The sequence below is a fragment of the Triticum dicoccoides genome, chromosome 2A (assembly GCF_002162155.2).
Source record: "Triticum dicoccoides isolate Atlit2015 ecotype Zavitan chromosome 2A, WEW_v2.0, whole genome shotgun sequence".
NCBI lineage: Eukaryota > Viridiplantae > Streptophyta > Magnoliopsida > Poales > Poaceae > Triticum > Triticum dicoccoides.
The window spans coordinates 591,360,906-591,387,615 of record NC_041382.1 but is presented as its reverse complement, the minus strand read 5'-3'; the positions used below and the strand labels follow the sequence as shown (position 1 = coordinate 591,387,615).

At 45.2% G+C, this 26,710-nt stretch overlaps 2 protein-coding genes and 1 non-coding gene across 4 annotated transcripts in view; all 3 read left to right on the top strand.

The window, feature by feature from the left end:
* The window catches only part of LOC119355573 (eIF-2-alpha kinase GCN2-like), a 26,614-nt gene extending 18,162 nt beyond the window's left edge, over positions 1 to 8,452 (top strand). For both annotated transcript variants that reach the window (XM_037622395.1, XM_037622394.1), the window contains exons 17-30: positions 419 to 677; positions 809 to 905; positions 1,656 to 1,736; positions 1,869 to 1,925; positions 2,115 to 2,246; positions 2,324 to 2,410; positions 2,630 to 2,738; positions 2,820 to 2,956; positions 3,565 to 3,669; positions 6,260 to 6,348; positions 6,446 to 6,548; positions 6,623 to 6,745; positions 7,550 to 7,769; positions 7,858 to 8,452. In XM_037622395.1, the coding sequence (XP_037478292.1) occupies positions 419 to 677; positions 809 to 905; positions 1,656 to 1,736; positions 1,869 to 1,925; positions 2,115 to 2,246; positions 2,324 to 2,410; positions 2,630 to 2,738; positions 2,820 to 2,956; positions 3,565 to 3,669; positions 6,260 to 6,348; positions 6,446 to 6,548; positions 6,623 to 6,745; positions 7,550 to 7,660 (1,490 nt within the window). In that variant the 3' untranslated portion in view covers positions 7,661 to 7,769; positions 7,858 to 8,452. The remainder of the gene's footprint in view (positions 1 to 418; positions 678 to 808; positions 906 to 1,655; positions 1,737 to 1,868; positions 1,926 to 2,114; positions 2,247 to 2,323; positions 2,411 to 2,629; positions 2,739 to 2,819; positions 2,957 to 3,564; positions 3,670 to 6,259; positions 6,349 to 6,445; positions 6,549 to 6,622; positions 6,746 to 7,549; positions 7,770 to 7,857) is intronic.
* Positions 8,453 to 20,229: 11,777 nt separating this feature from the next.
* TRNAL-UAA lies at positions 20,230 to 20,312 on the top strand. The gene has a single exon. It is a non-coding gene; the product is annotated as a tRNA-Leu (tRNA).
* A 485-nt stretch (positions 20,313 to 20,797) lies between these two features.
* On the top strand, positions 20,798 to 21,789 carry LOC119355571 (probable calcium-binding protein CML22). The gene has a single exon (XM_037622393.1). The coding sequence runs from the start codon at positions 20,890 to 20,892 to the stop codon at positions 21,535 to 21,537; it is 648 nt and encodes a 215-aa protein (XP_037478290.1). The 5' UTR covers positions 20,798 to 20,889; the 3' UTR covers positions 21,538 to 21,789.
* The last annotated feature ends 4,921 nt before the right edge of the window (positions 21,790 to 26,710 follow it).

Here is a 26,710-nt window from a genome sequence, read left to right as displayed (position 1 = left end):
TGTTTTATGCCTTTATGTGCTCATGTCTGTGCTTTATACTTTGTTTTCTCGAACACGTACTGGACTGCTTTTGTATTAAGAAGAGCACCAAAGCGGTGCTAAATTTATAATTGGTGACAACAACAAAAAACAAAATAAAACTTTACATGGGCAATTGTGCTGCACAAATATAGACTGTGCTTTGTACTTTGTTGATTTTTGACTGCAATTGTGCTCCTCCAACAATAGACTGTTTGTCTGCTCTATGGTGCTCGCTTTGTGTGCTCTGTAATTTAATAAATTGGTGGATATTATTATCATCATGGGCCTTTCAGGCAACTTGTTTCAGCCTTTTCCTTGTATATGGATATTGAATATATTTGAAGTGGCAGTTCAATCTTTTTTACTTATTATGTCTGCCTTTGTCCACTTGATGCAGATGTACTTAGAATGATACAGACACCTGAAGACACTTACGTTTATGATCGAGTTATATCTACAATATTTAATGAAGATCGACTGGTCGCCAAAATGCAATGTCAGCATGAAAGCAGTAAAAAAACCACTTATAAAAATGATAACAGTGAACTCTTGGATTCCATTATTGAGGTTAGCAAAGAGGTTTTTAAGCGACATTGTGCTAAAAGGTTCCAGATATCACCCTTGCATACATTGGATGGAAAATTTACTGAAAATAGGTGTGTTTGAATTCTAGTCTGCTTACCTTATGAATATTTAATGTGTGAAGAAGACAAACTAGTGATTGTTCCATCACAACTACTCTTTGCTGACATTTATATTATTATTTTTATTATTTGCAAATTTGTAGTGGAAAGACAGTGAAGATCCTAACACAAGGAGGAGAGATGCTAGAACTTTGCTATGAGCTGCGAACACCATTTGTTATGAACGTTGCTGCTAACCAGGTCTATAACAAGTGTCACACTTGTTTTTTTGTGGCCCTTATCTAATTGTGTGACTGTATGCCTTGATTGTCTTTACATCTTATTTGCTCCCAACTTTCAGATCTATTTCTTCTATTTCCTATTTCCTTTAGAAATAGGGCGATTGCTGTGTAGGGGAATTGATCTGGAAATCGGGGTTGGGATGCAGTGATCAGGGAACTTGGGCACAAACTTGATCAGGGTAACTGTTGTCATGAGAATCGATCAGAAATAGAAATCGAGATGATACCGAGAAAAGATAAAAAACAATCTGTCTGAGTTAGAGAGCAGGAGTTGTGTGCGGTGGGAAGAAAACCTAGGGCTCTGATACCATGTGAGGAAGTATGCAAATGTGCAACTTATATTTCCATAAGGCCATAGGCCGATAGCAGCTTTATTTCCATAAGGCCATTTTTTTTTGCGGGGGATTTCCATAAGGCCATTGGCTGATAGCAAATTGTATTTCCATAAGGCCATAGGCAGAAAACCCCGTATACAGTGGAGATACTACACAGCTAATTCATGGAAAGCATATACAACTCTTAACAGATTCTAGAATGGAAATGTTTCTAATGAATGGTAGTAAACCATTTGTTCCAGACTAGTGTAGTAAATTTGAATGTGCGTCTTTTGTAATGATTTCACTCATTCATTTTAAGAGTTGTAAGAGATTGCCAGTGAGTACAATGATGTATAGCTAACAGCGAATACTTTTACACAATTCACTTGCAGTTATCATCATGTAAGCGTTATGAAATATCATGGGTTCACAGAAGAGCAGTTGGCCATTCAACTCCTTATCGTTTTCTTCAGGTAATGTTCTATTTATATAATTATTATTTACTGTCAAGCTGGATTATAGCCATATCTTTCTTTGTCTACTGTTTCACTGTCATGAAATCATTTCCAGATTCCTTCTCTAAGATTATGTTCATGCCTTTTTAGGGTGATTTTGACATCATTGGAGGTTCTTCACCAATAACACATGCCGAAGTTATCAAGGTAATACATTTTCATGTGGTATCATTTGCCTTGTTTCTGTGACTGCATTTTGCGGTGATCTTATATTCTTTAGATTATGTTTCATTTGCAACAATGCATTTCGAAGTAGGCATTTATCTTAGAATTTTTTTTAATGTTGAAGATGTACTTTTGTATCGTGACATAAACAATTACTCCATGCAACCATAGGTAGCTTTGGACCTTGTGAGACGTTTTTACAATTCGAAGGCAATAGTTATTCGGCTGAATCATAGCAAACTCGCTGAAGCAGTTTGTTCCTGGGCAGGAGTTCCTCAGGAACGAAGACAGAATGTTGCTGAGGTATGCTATTTTGCCTTAACAGTTTCTGTAATTTGCGGAATCATTTTAGCTGATACTTATCCTTTCCTGTTGTTCAGTTTCTATCTTCTACTCTTGTTCAATATTGCCCAAATAAGGCGGATCGTAAGTCACAGTGGAGTTTGATTCGAGGGCAACTATTACAGGTATAACCTGCTTCCACGAGTAGGAAGTGTGAAGTTTGTTTATAATTCACACGCTTCATTAAATGTGTCACAAGTTATCTTATGTGTTTCATTGTGTTTTGTGAATTGAATATACTGGTTATTTCTGCGAGTCTTGTAGTTACACACCTGAACATCATAAAAGAGACATTTTGTGGCAAATAATTTTCAGTGTTTAGGCTAATTTATTGAATCAACCAGGATCTTCGTCTTTCTGAAGAAGTTGTTGAGAAGCTGCATAAAGCAGATCAGCGGTTTTGTGGATCTGCAGATCTAGTACTTGCTAGATTAAGAGGGACCCTTTTCTATGGTACTGGCTATTACATTTCTTAACATAGCTCCTTACACTAGGAATTTCTATGATGGCATCATTGTGTGTTTCCTGTTGTAGATAAATCTGCTTGCAAGGCTCTTGATGATCTCTCCACTTTCCTCAAATGTTTGAGGGTATGGTCAGTTGAAGAACATATTGCTATTGATGTACTTATGCCTCCTTCAGACTATTACTACACGGATCTGTTTTTTCAGGTGATGAACTGTATCTTTATATCTTCTCTTTTCTGGAATTCTAAAGCATTGGTGAACAGTCCGATTGTATCTTTGGAGAGAATTATTTTTCAGTTCTCATGATATGCAGTAGTATCACCAAAGAGCTAGCTATGGACAGGGGTACGTGGAAGCTTGCTATCCATGTGCCAGAGCCATGAGTTGGTTGCAAGATCTTATGGGTTTCACCTCTAGCCTACCCCAACTTGTTTGGGACTAAAGGCTTTGTTGTTGTTGTTGTTGTTGTTGTTGCATGATATGCAGTATAGGCTGTACATCATTCTCGTCTTATATTTACCATAATGTAATGAGAATATGGTAATGGGAATAAATAATACTGTATTTTTCTTCTCAATCTCAACTTGTGTTAAGTTCAGTCACATAGTTTAAAACATGATTTGTTAATATGCGCAAAGCATACGTTACTGCTTGATGACTTATTAGTCATCAATATGGCAATAAAAAGTACTGTATTATTCTTAATCCCAACATTTGTTAAGTTCAAAGTCACATGGTTTAAAAGATGATATGTTATATGTGCACTTAATGTTTGATGATATAATATCTCAGTTAACCATGCTTTATCACAGATCTACTCAAAAGAAGGTAGTCCTGCGTCGAGTTCCCATGAAAAGCTGCTTGCTGTTGGCGGGCGATATGATATGTTGATGGAAAATGCTTGGGATAAGACACATGTAAGTTGTTCTTGATGCTACTGTATGCTTGAGGGGAACTTAAAAGAATTAATGGAACTGTTTGCAGTAACAAGTAACTACATATAGATGGCACGGAATCCTTAGAGCAACTCCAAAGGGCCGACCCATTTCGTCCGCATGCGTCCGTTTGGGTCGGCGCGGACAAAAGTGGCGGCCCAACGCGCCAACCTAAACCCAAATCACGTCCGCGTCGCTTCCGCGCCAACGCATTTGCGGCCCAAATTTGCGCCCCAAATGCGTCGGCGCGGACGCCGAACGGACGCTTCGCGCGCCTTCCCGCTGTCCGCCGCGTCCCCACATGGCGGCCGTCCAACTACCCACTGCCCACGCGGTCCTTTTTTAAGCCGACCGTGCGGCGGGGCCGTCCTCATCCAAACTCGCCGTCCACATCTGCCATCCTTTGCTCCCTCGTCGCCGGCAAGCCCTAGCCACCACAACCACAGCGAGATGGGCCTCTTCGCCGGCGCCAGCGGCAGCAAGGCCAAGGGCAAGTCCCCGCCACCCCTTTCCACCCGCCTCCGCCGGCGCCGGCGCCTCGCCGGTAGAGGCAGCGCGTGAATGTGCCAGTGCACCAGGCGGAGTGGCACTGGCAGCACCGGCAGCCTCTGCCGTATCCCGACGTGACGCTGCCGCACGACTGGCATCTGGATCCAGATAGGATCCCAGTGCCGGCGGCGCCGCGGTCGGCTCGAGCTCACGTGGAGGAGGTGCGGCGCCGGCGGGCGCTGTTGACGCCGGAGCAGCGCCGCGACCCCGCCTACGCAACCGACTCGCCCAACTGGGCGAGGTGGTTCGCCTTCGAGCACGAGGAGGCGAGGCGACGGGGCGTGTGCGAGGTTGACCGGAGGTCGCCGCCACCGGCGCTCGTCGTCCGCGAGGAGGACCAGGCGGCGGAGGACGCCTACCAGGCGGCCCTTGCGGCCGTCTGCCGGGAGAGCGAGGAGGACGAGCGGCGCAGGGCGGAGGCGGCGAAGGCGGAAGAGGAGGCTCGGTACGAGGCGTTAATGGCGCATGCCCTTGCCCTCTCCGCGGCGGGCGACAGTGTGGTGCCGCCGGTGGCCCCGCCGTCCCCCATCAAGCCGGAGCCGGAGCGGGAGCCGTCCCCCATCGAGCGCTACTCCTGGATGGGAGTAGTGCGCGAGTGGGTACGCGCGCCGCTGGTCTGGATGGGAGCGACGACGGCGCAGGAGCAGGCGTACCTCGAGCACTGGCGCAAGATCAGGGTGGCCGAGGAGTGCCGCGACGGCGAGTACCTCGAGATGCTCGAGCGCGACCTCGAGGAGGAGCAGCGCGAGGCCGAGGAGGCGCGCCAGGCCGTGGCTGCACAGACGGCCGCACACCCCCCGCGCCGGCACTGCCTGCGCCGGCACTGCCCGACATGACGGCGCTCTGGAACACGGCGTTCGCCTGGGCCGGGCCGGCGCCAACGCTCATCGACCTCACGGACCGCGAGGACGACGACGCCGCCGCCTAGGGCGGCGCGTCGCCTCGTAGTTTAGGCTGTTTTATTTTTTTTAAATGCAAATGTGGACGCGTGGACTCTCGCCGGCCTTCGTGGCCGGCTTTAATGTTTAATTAATGCTGTTTCTCTTTTTTAATATGCATGCGTTCATTTTTTTTGCGCCGTCAAAATGGGTTCAGGCCAGCGTTGGGCGCACGCGCCGACCCAAATGCGGAAGCGGACATCATGTCCGTCTGGCCGACCCAAACGGACAAAAAGTGGACGAGATCGCCGTCCGTATGGGTCGGCCCGTTGGAGTTGCTCTTAAGGACATCTTAAATCTTCCAAACCCCTTTTATTCAATACTCGCCCATCGAAGTGGATTTGCTAGGGAATGGATGTACATAACAGAAGGGTGCTTTACCACTGCACCGGCTGTTCTATTGTGCAGCTCTTTCACCAGCAATGTGATGGGAGGTGTACATAACTCTATTTCTTCCTTTAGCACTGATGTCCTGATAAGGAGAAATAGATAATACTCCCTCTGTCCGGAAATACTTGTCCAAGGAATGGATGTATCTAGATGTATTTTAGTTCTAGATACATCCATTTGTATCCATTTCTACGACAAGTATTTCCGGACGGAGGGAGTATATACCTTGACAGGGAGGCTTCTGGCCTGTGCTTCAGAAAGATGCAAAGGAGATGAGTCATGAGATGGAACTTTTGTGGCATTAGAACTGAAGGAGTGACTAGGGGGGTATAGAAACTTTTCACTGGCACCAGATGGGAAATGGGGAAAAGTGCAAAATGTGGAAGGAAAAGTAGGTCTAGAAACTTTTCTCAAGTTTTCTGTACCGTAGCCATCCCCTAGATACGCCGTTTGTTTTGATAGGAAGCTGCTCAAGCCGTATGATAAATGACATTTTGATCTCATCTGCTTAGAAACTCACTCTGCATTCTTCGATCATGACCTTTAGACATTCAAGTGCTGGTGATTCCTCGGAACGAGAAAACAAAGGAGTTATATAATTGTTGTTACCACAATATTTTCCCCTGTGAATGCTTATCATGCGATCAAAATGAAAGACTGCCAAGTGATTAACTTGTATTTGATAACCTGCACAGAAAACCAAACCCCCGGGTGCTGTTGGTGTGAGCATTGCACTTGAGAAATTCCTTCCTAATAATCCTTCATCTGACGTTGGGTTGCCAAGGTTACACAACTGATCATCTATCTTTTCTGCATTTCACATCCCCCTTTAATGGGTCACTGAGATTTCTTTAGACGCACTAATATTTTTTGGACATCAGGATTGAAAATAGCATCAGTGTACTTGTATGTTCAAAGGGTGGCGGCGGACTCTTAAACGAGCGCATGGAACTTGTTGCAGAACTTTGGGAAGCTAACATAAAGGTGAATTCTACACAAGCCTTGCAGATTATATATATTATATTTTCAGCCAGTGCTGATAGATTTACTATTATTAGGCCCAGTTTGTTCCTCAGGAAGACCCAAGTCTTCAAGAACAATATGAGTACGCCAGTGATCATGACATCAAATGCCTTGTGTTTATCACTGAAGCAGGTCTTTCGCAAACAGATCTTGTGAAGGTAAATATGTTGAGGTTATATTACCTTATTGTGTTTTTACACTGTTAAGAAGTGGTATTTTATCATTGTCACAAAATAAAAAGAGCCTGTGACATGAATACCAGAATGATGTGCACTGATTTGCATTTGGACCATCTGCTTCTATTGTGAGTACAAATCTTAAGTTTTACGGGTTTTTTTAACCTAGTTTTACAGGTTCTTGACAGTACCTTCTTGCTGGGAAGACTTCTTGAGTGTCTTGTACGAATAATTTCAACATATTTTAAAAACATTGGATTTTGTTTCTTTATTTTGGATAATCATTGAGTAACTAGTTCCATCTGAAAATCTAGTACTCCCTCCGTCCGAAAAAGCTTGTCTCTCAAATGGATGTATCTAGCATTCAGATTGAACCAGTGACTCAATGATTATCCAAAATAAAGAAACAAAATCCAATGTTTTTTAAAAGATGTTCTTTTATTCTAATGTAGTACGGAGGCACACTAAAAACATCATGCAAAATACTCCCTCTGTTCCTAAACTACATACGGAGCAAAATGAGTGAATCTACACTCTAAAATATGTCTATATACATCCGTATGTAGTTTGTAGTGGAATCTCTAAAAAGACCTATATTTAGGAACGGGGGGAGTAGTGAACAATTTAGGATAGATGGAAACTTGACAGTTGATATGTCTATTTCGACGAGGAAAATTAGCAACAAGGAAAACCACAGATTGTTCTATCTGCACTTAGTGAATCACTAATGCACTTAGGATTTTTGAGATTACTAATGTTGCTATGTTTTTATTATCTTCGGTTCAGGTTAGACATCTCGATGCAAGAAAGGAGAAAGATGTTGAAAAGGAAGAAATTGTGAAGTTCCTGTCTGAAGCAATATCTTTACAGTTCAAAAATCCTACAATCTGGAGTTGATTGGCAATCTGCTCGTTAGTGAATTTTGTTCAGGTTTGCTATTCCAAAGGATCAATCGATATCAGACTTTTTATCTACCTGTCCTGGATATAATCTTTCCTATGGTCAGGTTAGTTTCCATTATTTTCTCAAGTTCCATCTTTTTCTGCGGCTGAGCCAGTTTGTGGTTACTGATATTTTTCTCTTTGAACTTCCAGGTGAAAGCAGTGTTGCCTTTCCAAACATTTTGACCGACACCAAACGCATTCATGATGCTACAGTACAAGATTGCAAGGTGACTGGTGGCTTTGTGCAATCTTGGTTGTCCCTGCATGGGCCAAGATTATTCGGTGTGTCCCCAGTTCAAGAAAAGTGATTTGATTTGATGGCCTGGTGTAGTCCTGATTGTCCTAGAGCAGTATCGCAGTCGATGCAAGCTGACGGGTAGCTGTTGTACGGCAATATTGGCTGCCACCATTCTGTGGATAGCTAGATGGGGAGAGTTGCTTCTGCGATGTGACTATGGAGCTGCAATCCTGCACAACGTTCTTGTTGATAGCGGAACGGCTGTGCAACAGGCTCACCTAGTTACGCCCTTTGCAATTTTTTGGCTTCAAATTCTTACAGAAGGCAGTCTTGTGCATAGTTCAAATTGTTTACAATCATGTACAGGCCAATTTAACTTCTTTGATGCTCATAGGGAATGCCCAGTTTGCCAGTGCAGTTTTGCTACATATCAGTCAGAGTAGAGTGTATGTAACCTGTGCACGGTGCTAGAGAGCATCACTTGATTCAACTCAAGTGTTTCCGTCACTGTGCCAAGTACCAACCCGGCATGAGAGGCCGGTGTCGTGACGTTGATCTTTGCAGTTGTCACCTCCCGTTTGAGCCCTTTGTCAAACTGAACACCACATGATTAGGTAAAGCGAGCTGCTGTCCGTCCGTGCCCGTCACTGCCAGGACCATTCTATCAGTTCCTGTTCTTTATTCGCACTAGGCGAGCACTGCTCGGCTGCCCGTCGGAAACTCACGCCTTGTACTGCGCGGTGCACATGGAATGCCACCATTCGAGAAGGAATCTATCGCCCTCCTATCTCCCAAGTCTCCTCCTACACTATTAAGCTAACCCGGCATGTCCAAACGATTCTTAGCACGGGGATTAATCTACCAAATCCATGCACGCGCTTCGCGAACCACAGGTCAGTTCCGGTCGACTGCCACCCTTTTCAATTCAGGCTACATTATACAGCGCCAAGGATGAGCTGCAATCCAGTGAAGCCAGCTGCAATATGTGCATGTACCCGCGGAATGAGAGGGCGCCGGCCTGTCGGCGGTTCGGCACGTGCGGCCCGCACGGGCCCCCACGTGCGGCAGCGTGCACATCTGTCGCTCCGTGCGCCGTCGATGTCCGATCGGACGGCAAGATCGCGGTCGACGGTCGACGACCGAGATCCGCATCCGACGGTACAGTGGGGACTGCTTGCTCCACGCGTTTTTTTTTGGATGCCTCACGCGGTTTCGGTTGACCTGTAGTTTTCTTGGCCTTTCTTTTCTCTCCGGTGCCTCTGCGGCTCCATAACTTGAATATGAAGAGGAGTGCAGACCAACTACCTGCCAAAACGCGTTTGCATGCGACTTGATGACAAGGGCCGGCCACCGTTTTCGTCGGTATATACTTTGGGAGCTCTCGCTCCTCACCTGGCATGGCCACAGGTGTCTCCAGCCCCCAAACGTAGGAGGTACTATCGGCGGCAGCATATCCCGTTCTCTTGTTTAGGAGGAACGGGCGTTCAGACAATCAGACGTGACAAGATGTTCGCTTTATATTAACACAAATGGTTCTGTATGCCAGTGCACTTAACGAGCAATATGGAAAGTGGTTTGTCCATATGTTTGCAGCATTTCTCTTCGTTTATTGGGGTATATATATGTATATTGAGTGGGTAGTACGTGCCAGCAAGTCTTTTAGTATGAAAACAGGTAGATATATGTATATTGAGTGGGTCACCGGTATTGTACCGGGACCACCGGAAGGGATCCGAGGGTCCACCGGGTGGGGCCACCTGTCACGGAGGGCCCCATGGGCTGAAGTGACGTGGGAACCAGTCCCTGGTGGGCTGGTGCGCCACCCTTGGGCCTCCCTTGCGCCTAGGGTTGGAAACCCTAAAGGGGTGGGGGCACCTCCACCTGGCTTGGGGGCCAAGCCACCCCTAGGCCGCTGTCCCTCCCATTAGATGGGATCTCTAGGGACCGGCGCCCTCCCAGGGCCCCTATATATAGTGGAGGGGAGGGAGGGTAGGAGAACCCAAGCCCTGGCGCCTGATACGTCTTCAACGTATCTATAATTTTTGATTGCTCCATACTATATTATCTACTGTTTTGGACTATATTGGGCTTTATTTTCCACTTTTATATTATTTTTGGGACTAACCTATTAACCGGAGGCCCAGCCCAGAATTGCTGTTTTTTGCCTATTTCAGTGTTTCGAAAAAACGGAATATCAAACGGAGTTCAAACGGAATAAAATCTTCGGGAACATGATTTTCTCACCGAACGTGATCCAGGAGACTTGGACCCTGCTCCAAGGAACAAAAGAGGCGGTCACGAGGGTGGGGGGCGCCCCCCCTAGGGCGCGCCCCCTGCCTCGTGGGCCCCTCGTTGCTCCTCCGGCGTACTTCTTCCTCCTATATATACACACGTACCCCCAAACGATCAGAACAAGAGCCAAAAACCTAATTCCACCACCGCAACTTTCTGTATCCACGAGATCCCATCTTGGGGCCTGTTCCGGAGCTCCGCCGGAAGAGGGCCGTCATCACGGAGGGCTTCTACATCATCATAGCCTCTCCGATGAAGTGTGAGTAGTTTACCTCAGACCTTCGGGTCCATAGTTAGTAGCTAGATGGCTTCTTCTCTCTCTTTGAATCTCAATACAAAGTTCTCCCCCTCTCTTGTGGAGATCTATTCGATGTAATCTTGTTTTTGCGATGTGTTTGTTGAGACCGATGAATTGTGGGTTTATGATCAAGTCTATCTATGAATAATATTTGAATATTCTCTGAATTCTTTTATGTATGATTGGTTATCACTGCAAGTCTCTTCGAATTATCCGTTTGGTTTGGCCAACTAGATTGGTAGTTCTTGCCATGAGAGAAGTGCTTAGCTTTGGGTTCGATCTTGCGGTGTCCTTACCCAGTGACAGAAGGGGCAGCAAGGCACGTATTGCATCATTGCCATCGAGGATAACAAGATGGGGTTTATTTCATATTGCATGAATTTATCTCTCTACATCATGTCATCTTGCTTAAGGCGTTACTTTGTTTTTAACTTAATACTCTAGATGCATGCTGGATAGCGGTCGATGAGTGGAGTAATAGTAGTAGATGCAGAATCGTTTCGATCTACTTGTCACGGACGTGATGCCTATATACATGATCATGCCTAGATATTCTCATAACTATGCTCAATTCTGTCGATTGCTCAACAGTAATTTGTTCACCCACCGTAGAATACTTATGCTCTTGAGAAAAGCCACTAGTGAAACCTATGGCCCCCGGGTCTATTCTCATCATATCAATCTCCATCACTTTAATCTTGCTTTGCCTTTTGCTTTGCTTTTACTTTTTACTTTGCATCTTTATACCAAAAATACCAAAAATAGTATATCTATCAGATCTCACTCTCGTAAGTGACCGTGAAGAGATTGACAACCCCTAATCGCGTTGGTTGCGAGTAGCTATCGCTTTGTGCAGGTACGAGGGACTTGAGTGTGGCCTTCTACTGGATTGATACCTTGGTTCTCAAAAACTGAGGGAAATACTTACGCTACTCTGCTGCATCATCCCTTCCTCTTCAGGGAAAACCAACGCAAGCTCAAGATGTAGCAAGAAGGATTTCTGGCGCCGTTGCCGGGGAGTCTACGCAAAAAGTCAACATACCAAGTACCCATCACAATCCCTATCTCTCGCATTACATTATTTGCCATTTGCCTCTCGTTTTCCTCTCCCCCAATTCACCCTTACCGTTTTATTCGCCCTCTCTCTCTATCCTCCCTCTTTATTTGCCTCTTTTTGCCCGTTTGCTTTTTGTTTGCTCGTGTGTTAGATTGCTTGTTTGTCGCAATGGCTCAAGATACTACCAAATTGTGTGACTTCACCAATACCAATAATAATGATTTCCTTAACACTCCGATTGCTCCTCTTACCAATGCTAAATCTTGTGAAATTAATACTGCTTTGTTGAATCTTGTTATGAAAGATCAATTCGCCGGCCTTCCTAGTGAAGATGCCGCTACTCATCTGAATAGCTTCGTTGATTTATGTGATATGCAAAAGAAAAAAGATGTCAATAATGATGTCGTTAAATTGAAGCTATTTCCTTTTTCGCTTAGAGATCGTGCTAAAGCTTGGTTTTCGTCTTTGCCTAAGAATAGTATTGATTCATGAAACAAGTGCAAAGATGCTTTTATCTCTAAGTATTTTCCTCCCGCTAAGATCATCTCTCTTAGAAACGATATTATGAACTTTAAACAACTTGATCATGAACATGTTGCACAAGCTTGGGAGAGAATGAAATTAATGATACTTAATTGCCCTACTCATGGTTTGAATTTGTGGATGGTCATACAAAAATTTTATGCCAGATTGAATTTTGCTTCTAGAAATCTTTTAGATTTGGCCGCGGGAGGCACTTTTATGGAAATCACTTTAGGAGATGCTACTAAACTCCTAGATAATATTATGGTTAATTATTCTCAATGGCATACTGAAAGATCTTCTAATAAAAAAGTGCATGCGATAGAAGAAATCAATGTGTTGAGTGGAAAGATGGATGAACTTATGAAATTATTTGCTACTAAGAGTGTTTCTTCTGATCCTAATGATATGCCTTTGTCCACTTTGATTGAGAATAACAATGAATCTATGGATGTGAATTTTGTTGGTAGGAATAATTTTGGTAACAACACTTATAGAGGGAATTTTAATCCTAGGCCATATCCTAGTAATCCTTCTAATAATTATGGGAATTCCTACAACAACTCTTATGGAAATTATAATAAGATGCCCTCTGAATTTGAGAATAGTGTTAAAGAATTTATGAATTCACAAAAGAATTTTAATGCTTTGCTTGAAGAGAAATTGCTTAAAGTTGATGATTTGGCTAGGAACGTTGATAGAATTTCTCTTGAGGTTGATTCTTTAAAGCTTAGATCTATTCCTCCTAAGCATGATATCAATGAGTCTCTCAAAGCCATGAGAATTTCCATTGATGAGTGCAAGTAAAGAACCGCTAGGATGCGTGCTTCCAAAGATGCCTTTATTAAAGCGTGTTCCCCCAATTCCTATGAAAATCAAGATGAAGATCTAAAAGTTATTGATGTGTCCCCCTATTAAATCTTTGTTTTGCAATATGAATCTTGATGAAACTGAATATGATCTTCCTTTACCTAGAAGGCATTCTAAAAATTCGGAGTATTTAGATCTTAATGATGAAATTGATGAAAGTGGGATTGAAAGAAATAAAAATCTAGATGTTGCTAAACCCACTATATTGGATTTCAAGGAATTTAATTATGAAAGTTACTCTTTAATTGATTGTATTTCCTTGTTGCAATCCATGCTAAATTCTCCACATGCTTATAGTCAAAATAAAGCCTTCACCGAACATATTGTTGATGCCTTGATGCAATCTTATGAAAAAAACTTGAGTTGAAAGTTTCTATCCCTAGAAAACTCTATGATGAGTGGGAACCAACTATTAAAATTAAAATTAAAGACCATGAGTTTTATGCTTTGTGTGATTTGGGTGCTAGTGTCTCCACCATCCCCAAAACTTTGTGTAATTTACTAGATTTCCGTGATTTTGATGATTGCTCTCTAAACTTGCATCTTGCGAATTCTACCGTTAAGAAACCTATGGGAAGGATTAATGATGTTCTTATTGTTGTAAATAGGAATTATGTGCCCGTAGATTTTATTGTTCTTGATATAGATTGCAATCCTTCTTGCCCTATTATTCTTGGTAGACCTTTCCTTAGAACAGTTGGTGCGATTATTGATATGAAGGAAGGGAATATTAGATTTCAATTTCCATTAAAAAAGGGCATAGAACACTTTCCAAGAAAGAAAATAAAATTACCATATGAAACTATCATGAGAGCCACTTATGGATTGCCTACCAAAGATGGCAATACCTAGATCTATCCTCGCTTTTATGCCTAGCTAGGGGCGTTAAACGATAGCGCTTGTTGGGAGGCAACCCAATTTTATTTTTATTCCTTACTTTTTGCTCCTGTTTAGTAATAAAGAATTTACCTAGCCTCTGTTTTGCTTGTGTTTTTTGTGTTTATTAGTGTTTGTGCCAAGTAGAACCGTTGGGAATACTTGGGGAAAGTCTTGTTGAACTTGCTATAAAAAACAGAAACTTTAGCGCTCACGAGAACTACTGTAATTTTTATTTGAAGAGTGATATTTAGTTAATTATTTTTTGCATATGATTAATAGATAAATTCCTCACGTCCAGAAATTTATTTTAGAATTTTTGGGGTTCCAGATCGTGCGCTAGCTACAGATTACTACAGACTGTTCTGTCTTTGACAGATTCTGTTTTTTCATGTGTTGTTTGCTTATTTTGATGAATTTATGGTTAGTAAAATAGTTTATAATCCATAGAGAAGTTGGAATACAGTAGGTTTAACACCAATATAAATAAATAATGAGTTAATTACAGTACCTTGAAGTGGTCTTTTGTTTTCTTTCGCTAACGGAGCTCATGAGTTTTCTATTTTGAGTTTTGTTTTGTGAAGTTTTCAAGTTTTGGGTGAATTCTTTTGATGGATCATGAAACAAGGAGTGGAAAGAGCCTAAGCTTGGGGATGCCCATGGCACCCCCAAGATAATCCAAGGACACCAAAAAGTCAAAGCTTGGGGATGCCCCGGAAAGCATCCCCTCTTTCGTCCACTTCCATCGGTAATTTACTTGGAGCTATATTTTTATTCACCAATATGATATGTATTTTGCTTGGAGCGTCTTGTATTATTTGTGTCTTTGTGTCTTAGTATGCCACAATCATTCTTGCTTTACACACCTTTTGAGAGAGCCACACATGAATTAAAATTTGATAGAATACTCTATGTGCTTCACTTATATCTTTTGAGCCAAGTAGTTTTGCTCTATGTGCTTTACTTATATCTTTTGAGCGTTATAATTTTGCTCTATGTGCTTCACTTAGATCTTTTAGAGCACGGTGGTGGATTTTTTTAAGAAACTATTGATCTCTCATGCTTCACTTAAATTATTTTGAGAGTCTCTTAATAGCATGGTAATTTGCTTAATAATAATATGCTTGGTATTCAAGATTTGTGAAACTTTCTTTTGAGTGTGTTGAATACTAAGAATACTTGTTAGTTGTGAATTGTTTTGAGATATGGAGGTGATAATATTAAAGTCATGCTAGTTGAGTAGTTGTGTATTTAAAGAATACTTGTGTTAAAGTTTGTGATTCCCGTAGCATGCACGTATGGTGAACTGTTATGTGATGAAGTTTGAGCATGATTTATTTATTGATTGTCTTCCTTATGAGTGGCGGTCGGGGACGAGCGATGGTCTTTTCCTACCAATCTATCCTCCTAGGAGCATGCGCGTAATACTTTGCTTTGATAACTTCTAGATTTTTGCAATAAGTATATGAGTTCTTTATGACTAATGTTGAGTCCATGTATCATACGCACTCTCACCCTTCCACCTTTGCTAGCCTCTCTAATACCACGCACCTTTCGCCGGTATCATACACCTACCATATACCTTCCTCAAAACAGCCACCATACATACCTATATGGCATTTCCAAAGCCATTCCGAGATATATTGCCATGCAACTTTCCACCATCTAGTTCATCATGACACACTCCATCATTGTCATATTGCATATCCCGGTACACCGCCGGATGCATTCATATAGAGTCATATTTTTTTCTAAGTATCGAGTTGTAATTGTTGAGTTATAAGAAAAATAAAAGTGTGATGATCATCATTATTAGAGCATTGTCCCAAGTGAGAAAAGAATGATGGAGACTATGATTCCCCCATAAGTCGGGATGAGACTCCGGACGAAAAATAAATAAAAGAGGCCAAAGAAGCCCAAATAAAAATAGGCCATAAAAAAAAAGAGAAAATGCCCAAATAAATAAAAAAATGAGAGAAAAAAAGAGAAGGGACAATGTTACTATCCTTTTACCACACTTGTGCTTCAAAGTAGCACCATGATCTTCATAGTAGAGAGTCTCTCGTGTTATCACTTTCATATACTAGTGAGAATTTTACATTATAGAACTTGGCTTGTATATTCCAATGATGGGCTTACTCAAATTGCCCTAGGTCTTCATGAGCAAGCAAGTTGGATGCACACCCACTTAGTTTCTTTTTGAGCTTTCATATACTTATAGCTTTAGTGCATCCATTGCATGGCAATCCCTACTCACTCACATTGATATCTATTGATGGGCATCTCCATAGCCCGTTGATACGCCTAGTTGATGTGAGACTATCTTCTCCTTTTTGTCTTCTCCACAACCACCATTCTATTCCACCTATAGTGCTATATCCATGGCTCACGCTCATGTATTGCGTGAAGATTGAAAAAGTTTTGAAAAAGTTAGAGTATGAAACAATTGTTTGGCTTGTTATGGGGGTTGTGCATGATTTAAATATTTTATGTGGTGAAGATAGAGCATAGCCAGACTATATGATTTTATAGGGATAACTTTCTTTGGCCATGTTATTTTGAGAAGACATAATTGCTTTGTTATTATGTTTGAAGTATTATTATTTTTATGTCAATATAAACTTTTGTCTTGAATCTTTCTAATCTCAATATTCATACCATAATTAAGAAGATTTGCATTGAAATTATGCCAAGTAGCACTCCGCATCAAAAAATCTCTTTTTATAGTTTACCTACTCGAGGACGAGCAGGAATTAAGCTTGGGGATGCCTGATACGTCTCCAGCGTATCTATAATTTTTGATTGCTCCATGCTATATTATCTACTGTTTTGGACTATATTGGGCTTTATTTTCCACTTTTATATTATTTTTGGGACTAACCTATTAACCGAAGTCCCAGCCCAGAATTGTTGTTTTTGCCTATTTCAGTATTTCGAAGAAACGGAATATCAAATGGAGTCCAAACGGAATAAAATCTTCGGGAACATGATTTTCTCACCGAACGTGATCCTGGAGACTTGGACCCTGCTCCAAGGAACAAAAGAGGCGGTCACGAGGGTGGGGGCGCGCCCCCTGCCTCGTGGGCCCCTCGTTGCTCCTCCGGCGTACTTCTTCCTCCTATATATACACACGTACCCCCAAACGATCAGAACAGGAGCAAAAAACCTAATTCGACCACCGCAACTTTCTGTATCCACGAGATCCCATCTTGGGGCCTGTTCCGGAGCTCCGCCGGAAGAGGGCCGTCATCACGGAGGGTTTCTACATCATCATAGCCTCTCCGATGAAGTGTGAGTAGTTTACCTCAGACCTTCGGGTCCATAGTTAGTAGCTAGATGGCTTCTTCTCTCTCTTTGAATCTCAATACAAAGTTCTCCCCCTCTCTTGTGGAGATCTATTCGATGTAATCTTGTTTTTGCGGTGTGTTTGTTGAGATCGATGAATTGTGGGTTTATGATCAAGTCTATCTATGAATAATATTTGAATCTTCTATGAATTATTTTATGTATGGTTGGTTATCTTTGCAAGTCTCTTCGAATTATCTGTTTGGTTTGGCCAACTAGATTGGTAGTTCTTGCCATGGGAGAAGTGCTTAGCTTTGGGTTCGATCTTGTGGTGTCCTTACCCAGTGACAGAAGGGGCAGCAAGGCACGTATTGCATCGTTGCCATCGAGGATAACAAGATTGGGTTTATTTCATATTGCATGAATTTATCTCTCTACATCATGTCATCTTGCTTACGACGTTACTCTGTTTTTAACTTAATACTCTAGATGCATGCTGGATAGCGGTCGATGAGTGGAGTAATAGTAGTAGATGCAGAATCGTTTCGATCTACTTGTCACGGACGTGATGCCTATATACATGATCATGGCTAGATATTCTTATAACTATGCTCAATTATGTCAATTGCTCAACAGTAATTTGTTCACCCACCATAGAATACTTATGCTCTTGAGAGAAGCCACCAGTGAAACCTATGGCCCCCGGGTCTATTCTCATCATATCAATCTCCATCACTTTAATCTTGCTTTGCCTTTTACTTTGCATTTACTTTTTACTTTGCATCTTTATACCAAAAATATTATATCTATCAGATCTCACTCTCGTAAGTGACCGTGAAAGGATTGACAACCCCTAATCGCGTTGGTTGCGAGTAGCTAACGCTTTGTGCAGGTACGAGGGACTTGAGCGTGGCCTTCTACTGGATTGATACCTTGGTTCTCAAAAATTGAGGGAAATACTTACGCTACTCTGCTGCATCATCCCTTCCTCTTCGGGGAAAATCAACGCAAGCTCAAGACGTAGCAGCGCCTCCCTCCCTCCCGTGACACCTCTTCCTCCCCGCTTGCGCTTGGCGAAGCCCTGCCGGGATCTCGCTACTTCGACCACCACGCCGTCGTGCTGCTGGATCTCCTTCAACTTCTCCTCCCCCTTGCTGGATCAAGAAGGAGGAGACGTCTCCGCTCCGTACGTGTGTTGAACGCGGAGGTGCCGTCCGTTCGGCGCTAGGATCATCGCTGATTTGGATCACGACGAGTACGACTCCATCAACCCCGTTCTCTTGAACGCTTCCGCTTAGCGATCTACAAGGGTATGTAGATGCACTCCTCTCCCTCTCGTTGCTAGATGACTCCATAGATTGATCTTGGTGATGCATAGAAAATTTTAAATTTCTGCTATGATCCCCAACACAAACACCATGACCAGCGCAGTAGCAAATCTCACCATGGCATCTCCGTATGTGCTCTTAGATATTCGGAGGTACTCGCCCCATGAATCTGCAGTCGTGCCATATGCAAGCATTCGCTATGCAGCCATGCCCTTGTGCTAACTAGAGAAATCTAATTCTTCCTACAACATCCTTGTTCAAGATGAAGTAGTCATCGTAGGACCACATGCCATTGGAGATGCGACCAAACACATTTTTTCGCACTCGAAAGCATCGAAGAAAATTGTCAGCGAATAGGGCGTCGGGGGTGAAGTAGTCGTCCATCAACATCAAATGCCCACGTGCACTGTTCCAATCCAACACGCGATGACCATTGATCGATCCCTTGAAATTGAGCACATGCTCTTCCGCACGCTCCACGTCTAGAAGGACCGCTTGCGTCATCGTTATTGTATCCGCATACCTCCTCATCAGACGAGTCGTTGGACGACTCAACGTAGTGTTCGTACATGGACTCCATGTTTAAATCCATTGCTTCAAAGAAGGGAGAAAAGGTCAAAAATTTAACACGAGTATTTCACCAAACAATTGCCGGACGTGGTGACCCACGGACAGCATCCACATGGGCGGATGGTACCTGCATGGTGGAGGGACGAGTGGTGACGAACGACGGCGTAGGCAAAGCACGTGGCGACTGGGTGGAGCGGTGGAGGCAGCGGAGGTCCGACAAGGGCTTGACGGACGGCCAAGATGGTACAACGGCGATGACCAGGGAGCAAGCAGATGCAGAGAAAGGGAAAAGGGATGAAGACCGGGTCTGGGTGTGGTTTTGGGTGGGCTGTGGGTGTCGGAGTCTGACGTAGTAGCTGTCCGGACCACGGCAAAGCCTCCCTAGTTTGCTTTCGGTTTATGAGAAAATGAACATGCAAACTGGTCTGCAGACTGGTGCGGGATAATGTTGGATGTCAACGCATCCGGTCAGCGCCGTTCTGGACGTTTACCGGCGATTCGAGGGTCCGCTTTTAGAGATGCCGTAACCTGGCCAGATTTTATTCTCAAAACTGAAGTCAAATGTATTTTATGCTGCTTCCTGTATTAGTTTTCAGCTTCTAGTTCCATCGTGGTAACAAGTCCGGGACAAAGCATAGCACACCGAAATAAAGAATAAAATGCTGCATTTTTTAGTTATGCGGAAACCATATGCCTCATAACAATTCAAAAGTTAAATTTAATAATTCAGAAATACCAAAGAATTTCCCCTCCCCTCACCGTCTTGCTCTTCTCTTATCTTCCACATATATACTCCCTCCGTTCGAAAAAACTTGTCCCTCAAATGAATGTATCTAGCACTAAGTTAGTGTTAGATACATCCATTTGAGAAACAAGATTGAGACAAGATTTTCCGAACGGAGGGAGTACACCATATTTCAGAATTTTTTTTCAATAGCACCAAATTAAAGGGGAGTAGCTCTCCTCTTCTCTTATTTTCCACACACACACACACACACACACACACACACACATATATATACACATCAATACCAACGTTGATCAACTCTAGCAAGCTCCACATTTCTACACAGACATTAAATAAAGTGCCATTTAAATTTTGTCTCTGCTGTTATTTCAGCATGATCATATGTGAGTTGTGCAATAATAGTATATTTTACGAAAGATGTAACTTGCTCCATCAAGAGCTGGTTTGCCCGAGTGGTTAAGGGGGAAGACTTAAGATCTTCTGCACATAAGTGCGCGTGGGTTCGAACCCCACAGCCAGCAAAAAAAAACATATGTATTTCTCCCAAAACATATAAATGTGATTTTTTTTTGCAAATTTCGTGAAATGGGTTCATACGTAGACATGTCCAGAGTAGCATGTTCCTATACTTGGAACACATACTTCCCGCAAACGTATTTGTACCGCTGTTCGTCCTTTATTTTTGCGAGTCATACCGTTTTTCGATGGGATATTATGCATACCAGTACAATGCTTCTAGGCAAGGGGAAAAACCCGAGTAAATTAAGTAAGACAAAATGACACTTTATTTGGAAGTCAAATCAAGACACGGGGAAATGGAGTCCGTCCCAAATTCTTCATCGACTGAACTCCATTTTTTAAAGCAATAGAGTTCATCGACTGAACTCTTGACATATAAGGACACGGAAGCACTTTATCCCTTTTACAAGAAAAAAAAGAAAGAGAGCAATACGCGAGAAAGGAGTAGTATAAATACAACCCTGGTCCACGGCAAAAGCTTTGCGCCAACACCACCACCACCAAACTCTCTCCCACCCAACTCAACTCGAGCGATCTTCCTTCAAAGCCTCCACAGCGAGCAAAGCAACACCACCCTCCATGCCACCCTCCGGCCTCCTCTCCTACATCCCGACCAGCCTCTCCTCCATCCTCCCTGTCCGCGGCTGCGCCGCGCCCCCCTCGCCGTCTCCGCCTCCGTCGCCGGCGCCTCCACCGGCAGCGTCTCCGGCCCCGAGCAAGATGTCGCCCTCGGTGAAGGCGGCGGACCGCGCGGAGCTGGCGCGCGTGTTCGAGCTGTTCGACCGGAACGGCGACGGGCGCATCACGCGGGAGGAGCTGGAGGACTCGCTGGGCAAGCTGGGCATCCCCGTGCCGGGCGACGAGCTGGCCGCCATGATCGCGCGCATCGACGCCGACGGCGACGGGTGCGTGGACGTGGAGGAGTTCGGCGAGCTCTACCGCACCATCATGTCGACGAGCAGCGGCGGGGACCAGAAGGATTCGTCGGACGAGGAAGAGGACGAGGACATGCGGGAGGCGTTCCGCGTGTTCGACGCCAACGGCGACGGGTTCATCACGGTGGACGAGCTGAGCGCCGTGCTGGCGTCGCTGGGGCTGAAGCAGGGCCGGTCGGCCGAGGAGTGCCGCCGCATGATCGGGCAGGTCGACCGCGACGGCGACGGCCGCGTCGACTTCCACGAGTTCCGCCAGATGATGCGCGGCGGCGGGCTCGCCGCGCTCGCCTGATCGACTTCGACTGATGCTGATGAATGTGCGCTTTGTATGCTTGGTTGGTAGCAGGTGTATGTAGATATCTGGCTCGGGCCGGGGCGAATCCGTGTAACCGCTCCCGAAATTCATCTCGTTTTTTCCGGTTTGTTTGTTCCTTCGTACGCTTAATCTAAGATGTACTGTAAGATTGATGGGCTTGCAGATTAATGGTTTGTACGCTTGCTGCTCGCAAGAGTTACTTGGAAGAATTACCACAAGGTTTTGTTCGTCGTGTGCACGTAAACACTGTAGCGCATCTCTTGGCGCCAGATTCTGTCGTTGAGTTGAGTTGAATCCGGCGTCTCTGCTTGGCTATTTGCGAACATTCGGGCAGAGTCTCGCTGCTGGTCTGCGTGCTTCGTGGCACTGGCTGGATCTGAAATGTGCAATTGTGCACCCAAGAGTTGAGTTGACCCGCCCCCATTGCACTTCACGATGCATGTGACGATGGGCTCACCGGCTAGCTCGGACGAATTAGATATTCGTGTCCTCTCTCCCCTAGAGACTAGAGTAGGAGCATGAGCTAGCGGCACAGCGATCTGCCAGTCGGCCGATCGACGCGCTTCCTGCGCGGCCCACCCAAGTAAGGCCATCTTTGATGCGGACCCGCAAACCTTCCTGTTCAGCACACACGTTTCATTATTTGGGCCGGATGCGATTTCTCTTACAAATCAAAGACAAAAGTGAAGGAGGTTTATTAAAGCCCGGACCGATTCTAAGTCCGCTTTTGACCGTCCTGACCCACCAAAAACATCTACCCTCTCCCGCGCGTTTTCAGTTTGCGCCCGCATTCATGCCCAGCTAGAGCGGACGCGGCCGCTCACTGGCGCCGGCATGGAAGCTTTTCGGTGCAGGCGACCGTCACGCGTTAAACGACACGACGGCCGCCCGTCCGTCCGTCTGCCGCCCGCATTGATGGCACACGGTTGCCGAGGCTTCTCCTCCGGCGCCACACATCCGTCCCTCTGTCCGCCCACCGGTGCTACCACTGCCCCGGTGCCCCAGCCATAGCCACAGTCATCACTCTTCGCACCACTCCCCGCCGTGGATCCCTCCGCCGTCAAAACTCTCTGGGACGGGTTGACATCAGAGCAGAAGAAGGCCATGGCCTCCATTGCCGCCGGTAGGCAACCGGAGGGCGTCTCCTTCTCCGACGTGCAAATGGAGGGCGCCTCCTCCGACGAGCCAGCGCCACCCTCCTCTTCCTCCACGACACCATCCTCCTCCGCTCCACCCTCGCCGGTGCATTGCACCATGATCATCGGCAAGGCCCGTGCCCATTTATATGGACATGGTGCGGGAGGAACGAGAGGACCGGTTTTGGGAGGCGCAGGCCGACACCAACTACAACCACAACCTCCTGCAGGAGCATCTGCAGGCGGAGGAACAGGTCGCCGATGGCAGGGCGACCGCGCCGGACACGGACCTAGCCGAGCAGAAGGCGTTGCTCGAGTTCTACCTCTCCACCTGCTCCACCCGCCTCGCCCGCTAGCGGTACTGGTAGCGGGTAACGGAGGTGGCGGCCGCCGGCAAGGAGTGCGACGGGGAGGAGGCCGCGCCCCGACGCCATGACCACGAAGAAGCCGACACGTCCGTGAGCGCCGCCGACAGCCAAGACGATTAGTGCACGGTAGGTCGTCGACGCTCGTGTCCTAGGAAGGCCACCGCTCCTCCCCTCTCGTCGACACCAAGCTTGGTGGGCTGAGCATCTTCGGCCGATTAGTCGCTTGGCGACGACATGGAGGCGGACAACTTCACTTCCCGGGCCTTCGGAGACGGAGGTTACAAAGGCAGATGTGGAGAGCGTTGAGGCGGAGCTGGACAAGGCGAAACTTCAATTCTCTTGGTTCATGGCCGAACACGGGGAACTGGCGCCGGCGATTATTTAGATTAGGTATTAATTATACTCTAGAGCCCACCTAGCACAACTTTAATGTATTTGTAATGAAATCCGTTATGTTTATATGAAATTTGGCCGTGTTTATATGAAATCCGGACTTGTATGAACGAATTTCGTCCCGTTGATTCGAGTTATTGTGAAAATGTATACGGCTACGGTTGGATGGCTATCTCTTGCATCCGTGCCCGCAAAAACGCGGACTAATTCTCTATCCACGGACGGGTTAAAGAGGGAAATTTTCAGGTTACAGTTGAAGATGCCTTAACAGAACGACGCGTAGGCCACGTCGCCGATCGATCGTGCGCCCACGGCTGCGCACACAGCTGGCGGAGTGACGGGGACGCGTGCCATATTACGACAGGTCAGCCATCCCCCACACGATCGTCCCACGCTGCGTGCGTGCACGGCCGTTGGAGGCGCCGCGGGCGTGGGCGTCGGCGACGGCGTGGGCGCGTGGCCGTGCATGGGCCGTTCGGCGGCCAGCCGTAGAACGCGCGTTGCCTCGGTCGGCCAAACCGGCGAACGTGGCTCGGTCGGTCACAGTCGCACACGACCTTCAACCTGGCCTAAAAATGGCTGACGTCCGTGCGCGTCGCGATTGGCAGAAAACACTTGTGAACGGAATCCGGCGAACGTCAATTCAGGTTCAGGCTGTTTTTTTTTCTTTTTGACAATCGGATGGCTTTACGTGTTCAAGGTCAAGCCTTCAAACTTCAAAGGAGTATGTTGCACCCGGTCCTGGCCTCATGAGCCGTCAACGCAGCTGCATAACGAATTTACTCCTACGAATTACGACGACAGAGATGCAGATGCAGAGCGACGTGATGTGCTTGGTCGTCCTGCCGGCGGCCGGTTGTCTAATTCAAACGTCGCACACGGCCTGGTAAGAGTGCACGGCAGGTAATGATGCGGCCAGGGTGACCAGCAAGTTAATCCCGCCGCTCTGACTCGTTCGGTTTCAGGATTGGTCACGGCATGTCGAAATCCTCTGCTTTATAGCGCGTCAACAACAGCAGTAATCCCTGACAATGCAGGCTAATAATTACGTCCATAGTCCTGATATATTCCTTTTGTTAGCGGTAAACCACACTTTATTAGCTAGTAGTTCGGTTTACTCGGATAACAAAAAGGTCATGGGGGTACATACCCTACTACAAATGGCGATCAACATCTAAGGAAGTAGACAAATTAACTAAATTGTGTACGTCAACATTCATCTGACGTCCTTAAAAACAAAATCACACCTAGTAAATTCCCGAGCATGAACTGTGATCTCCTTTGATGATAGCGCCGTATCTCCCTTCTGATCTAGGCTCGATCTCTTCTACTACTGTTTTGCAATCACATGCTATAGCCACTTGGTGCAAAGATAGGTCAAGTGCTTAGGGCGAGAGCCTCGCGGCATGCGAGCGCTTCCAACGTCGGCGGGTCAATAATGTCACTGAAAACCATTGTCGAAGAGCCTAAAGATAGTCCTGTGTGATCTCTGCATACCATTGCAAGCTGCTCCCCTTCTGTTGTTCCTTGAGAGCCCACCACTAACTTGGATTTTTTTCCACATCTATTTCCACCCCTGCGAGCCACTGGGTCGAGCAACATGAGATGATGTATCTGGCGTGTCTCCTGCTGGATTTTGGATAGTTGCTAGTTCAGCGATGAAGCTGTTAACGAAAGAATGAGTAGCATGTGGACTTTGCAGTACACCCTCGTGGATTGCCTTTCACCGGGCCGACCAAATGGCCCACATGGTGACTGCCATCTTGACCGAACTGTCATGTGGTAGATGATCTATTGCTTGAAATAAACACACTTTGGCCCTTGGCTTTGTAGATGCTTGTATAAAATTTGCTACATCTTCATCTACTAGCGTCCATACGCATAAGCGAATGGCGCCATGAGTCTTGCATTCCACACAGCTGTCACTTGTCATCGTCTATCATGCCGGATATCCTCGGTAGGGATTGAGTGCTTGGCCAGTCTCCATAAAAAATTATGTATTTTTCTAAGAACTTGGACATACCACAAAGATGACCATGCCTTTGCTTCAGATTCATAATCATAGGAGCTCGCGTTACCTTCTAGCCATTCTTCATGTCACCTCTTTGTATCTACCAACATGCGATATGCTGATCTTATTGTGAACAATCCATTCCTTTTGAAGTTCCAGGCCCAATTGTCATCTATCTGCCGAGTGCAAATAGATATACTCAGAATAGCTGTCGTGTCCGTCGCCACAAATGTCTGATCTAAAACCCCTCTATTCCATGATACATTATGAGTATCAATAAATTCATTTGCCATCGATGGCGGGTTAGCCGACAAGCATGCTGTCAGCCTCATCGTGGCATCCCTTGGAATCCAGTTGTCCATCCAGATTTTTGTTATCGAGCTGTCGCCCATTCTCATAATCAGCCACTGTTTAAGTACATCTCTTCCTTCTACAAGCTCGCACGCCAAATCTGAGATGGCCGGTTGCCTAGTTCAGCATCAAGAATTGTGTTTCAAGGGAAATAAACGACCTTCAACAAGCTCGCACACAATGATTCATGCTACTATAGTAGCCTCCAAGATTGCCTTGCCAAGAGAGCTAAGTTAAAAAGTTCAAAGTCATGAAACCCTAAGCCAACCATGAATTTAGGCCGAGTCATAGATTTCTAAGAAACCTAAGTTGCCTTTTGTTTTCCTTCCTTGCTACGCTACAAAACTGTTTTATAAGTTTGTTTAAATGCTCACAAAGTCCCCTTGGTAGCTTAAAACAAGACATGGAGAACACTCTGACTACTTGTTCTACTAACTTCACCAAAACCTCTTTGCCTACATAGGACAAACATTTTTCTAACCATCCTTTCACTCCACAACCTATCTTTCGAATACTTGAATGCACCAAACTTTGAAGTACATATATCTGATGGCATGCCCAGGTACTTGTCATTCAAAGTCTCATTTGGTGCATTTAGGATTCCTTTTATCTCATCCTTAATAGTAGTGGGACAACCTTTGCTAAAAAAAGTTAGACGACTTGGATGAGTCAATTTTCTGACCCGAAGCCTTACAATATTTCTCCAAAAGGTTTGATACCCCAGTCACCCCTCCACCAGTTGCTTTGAAGAATAGTAGGCTATCATCTGCGAATAATAAGTGATTAAAAGGTGGGGCTGAAGGCGCCACTTGTATCCCACCCAGTTGAGATAACTGACCTAATTTTTTCAATAGGCCTGAAAGGCCCTCCGCTGCCAACAAGAACATGGA

Coding starts and splice junctions, on each gene's coding strand:
- LOC119355571 (XM_037622393.1), top strand. CDS start 20,890: ATGCCACCCTCCGGCCTCCTCTCCTACATCCCGACCAGCCTCTCCTCC.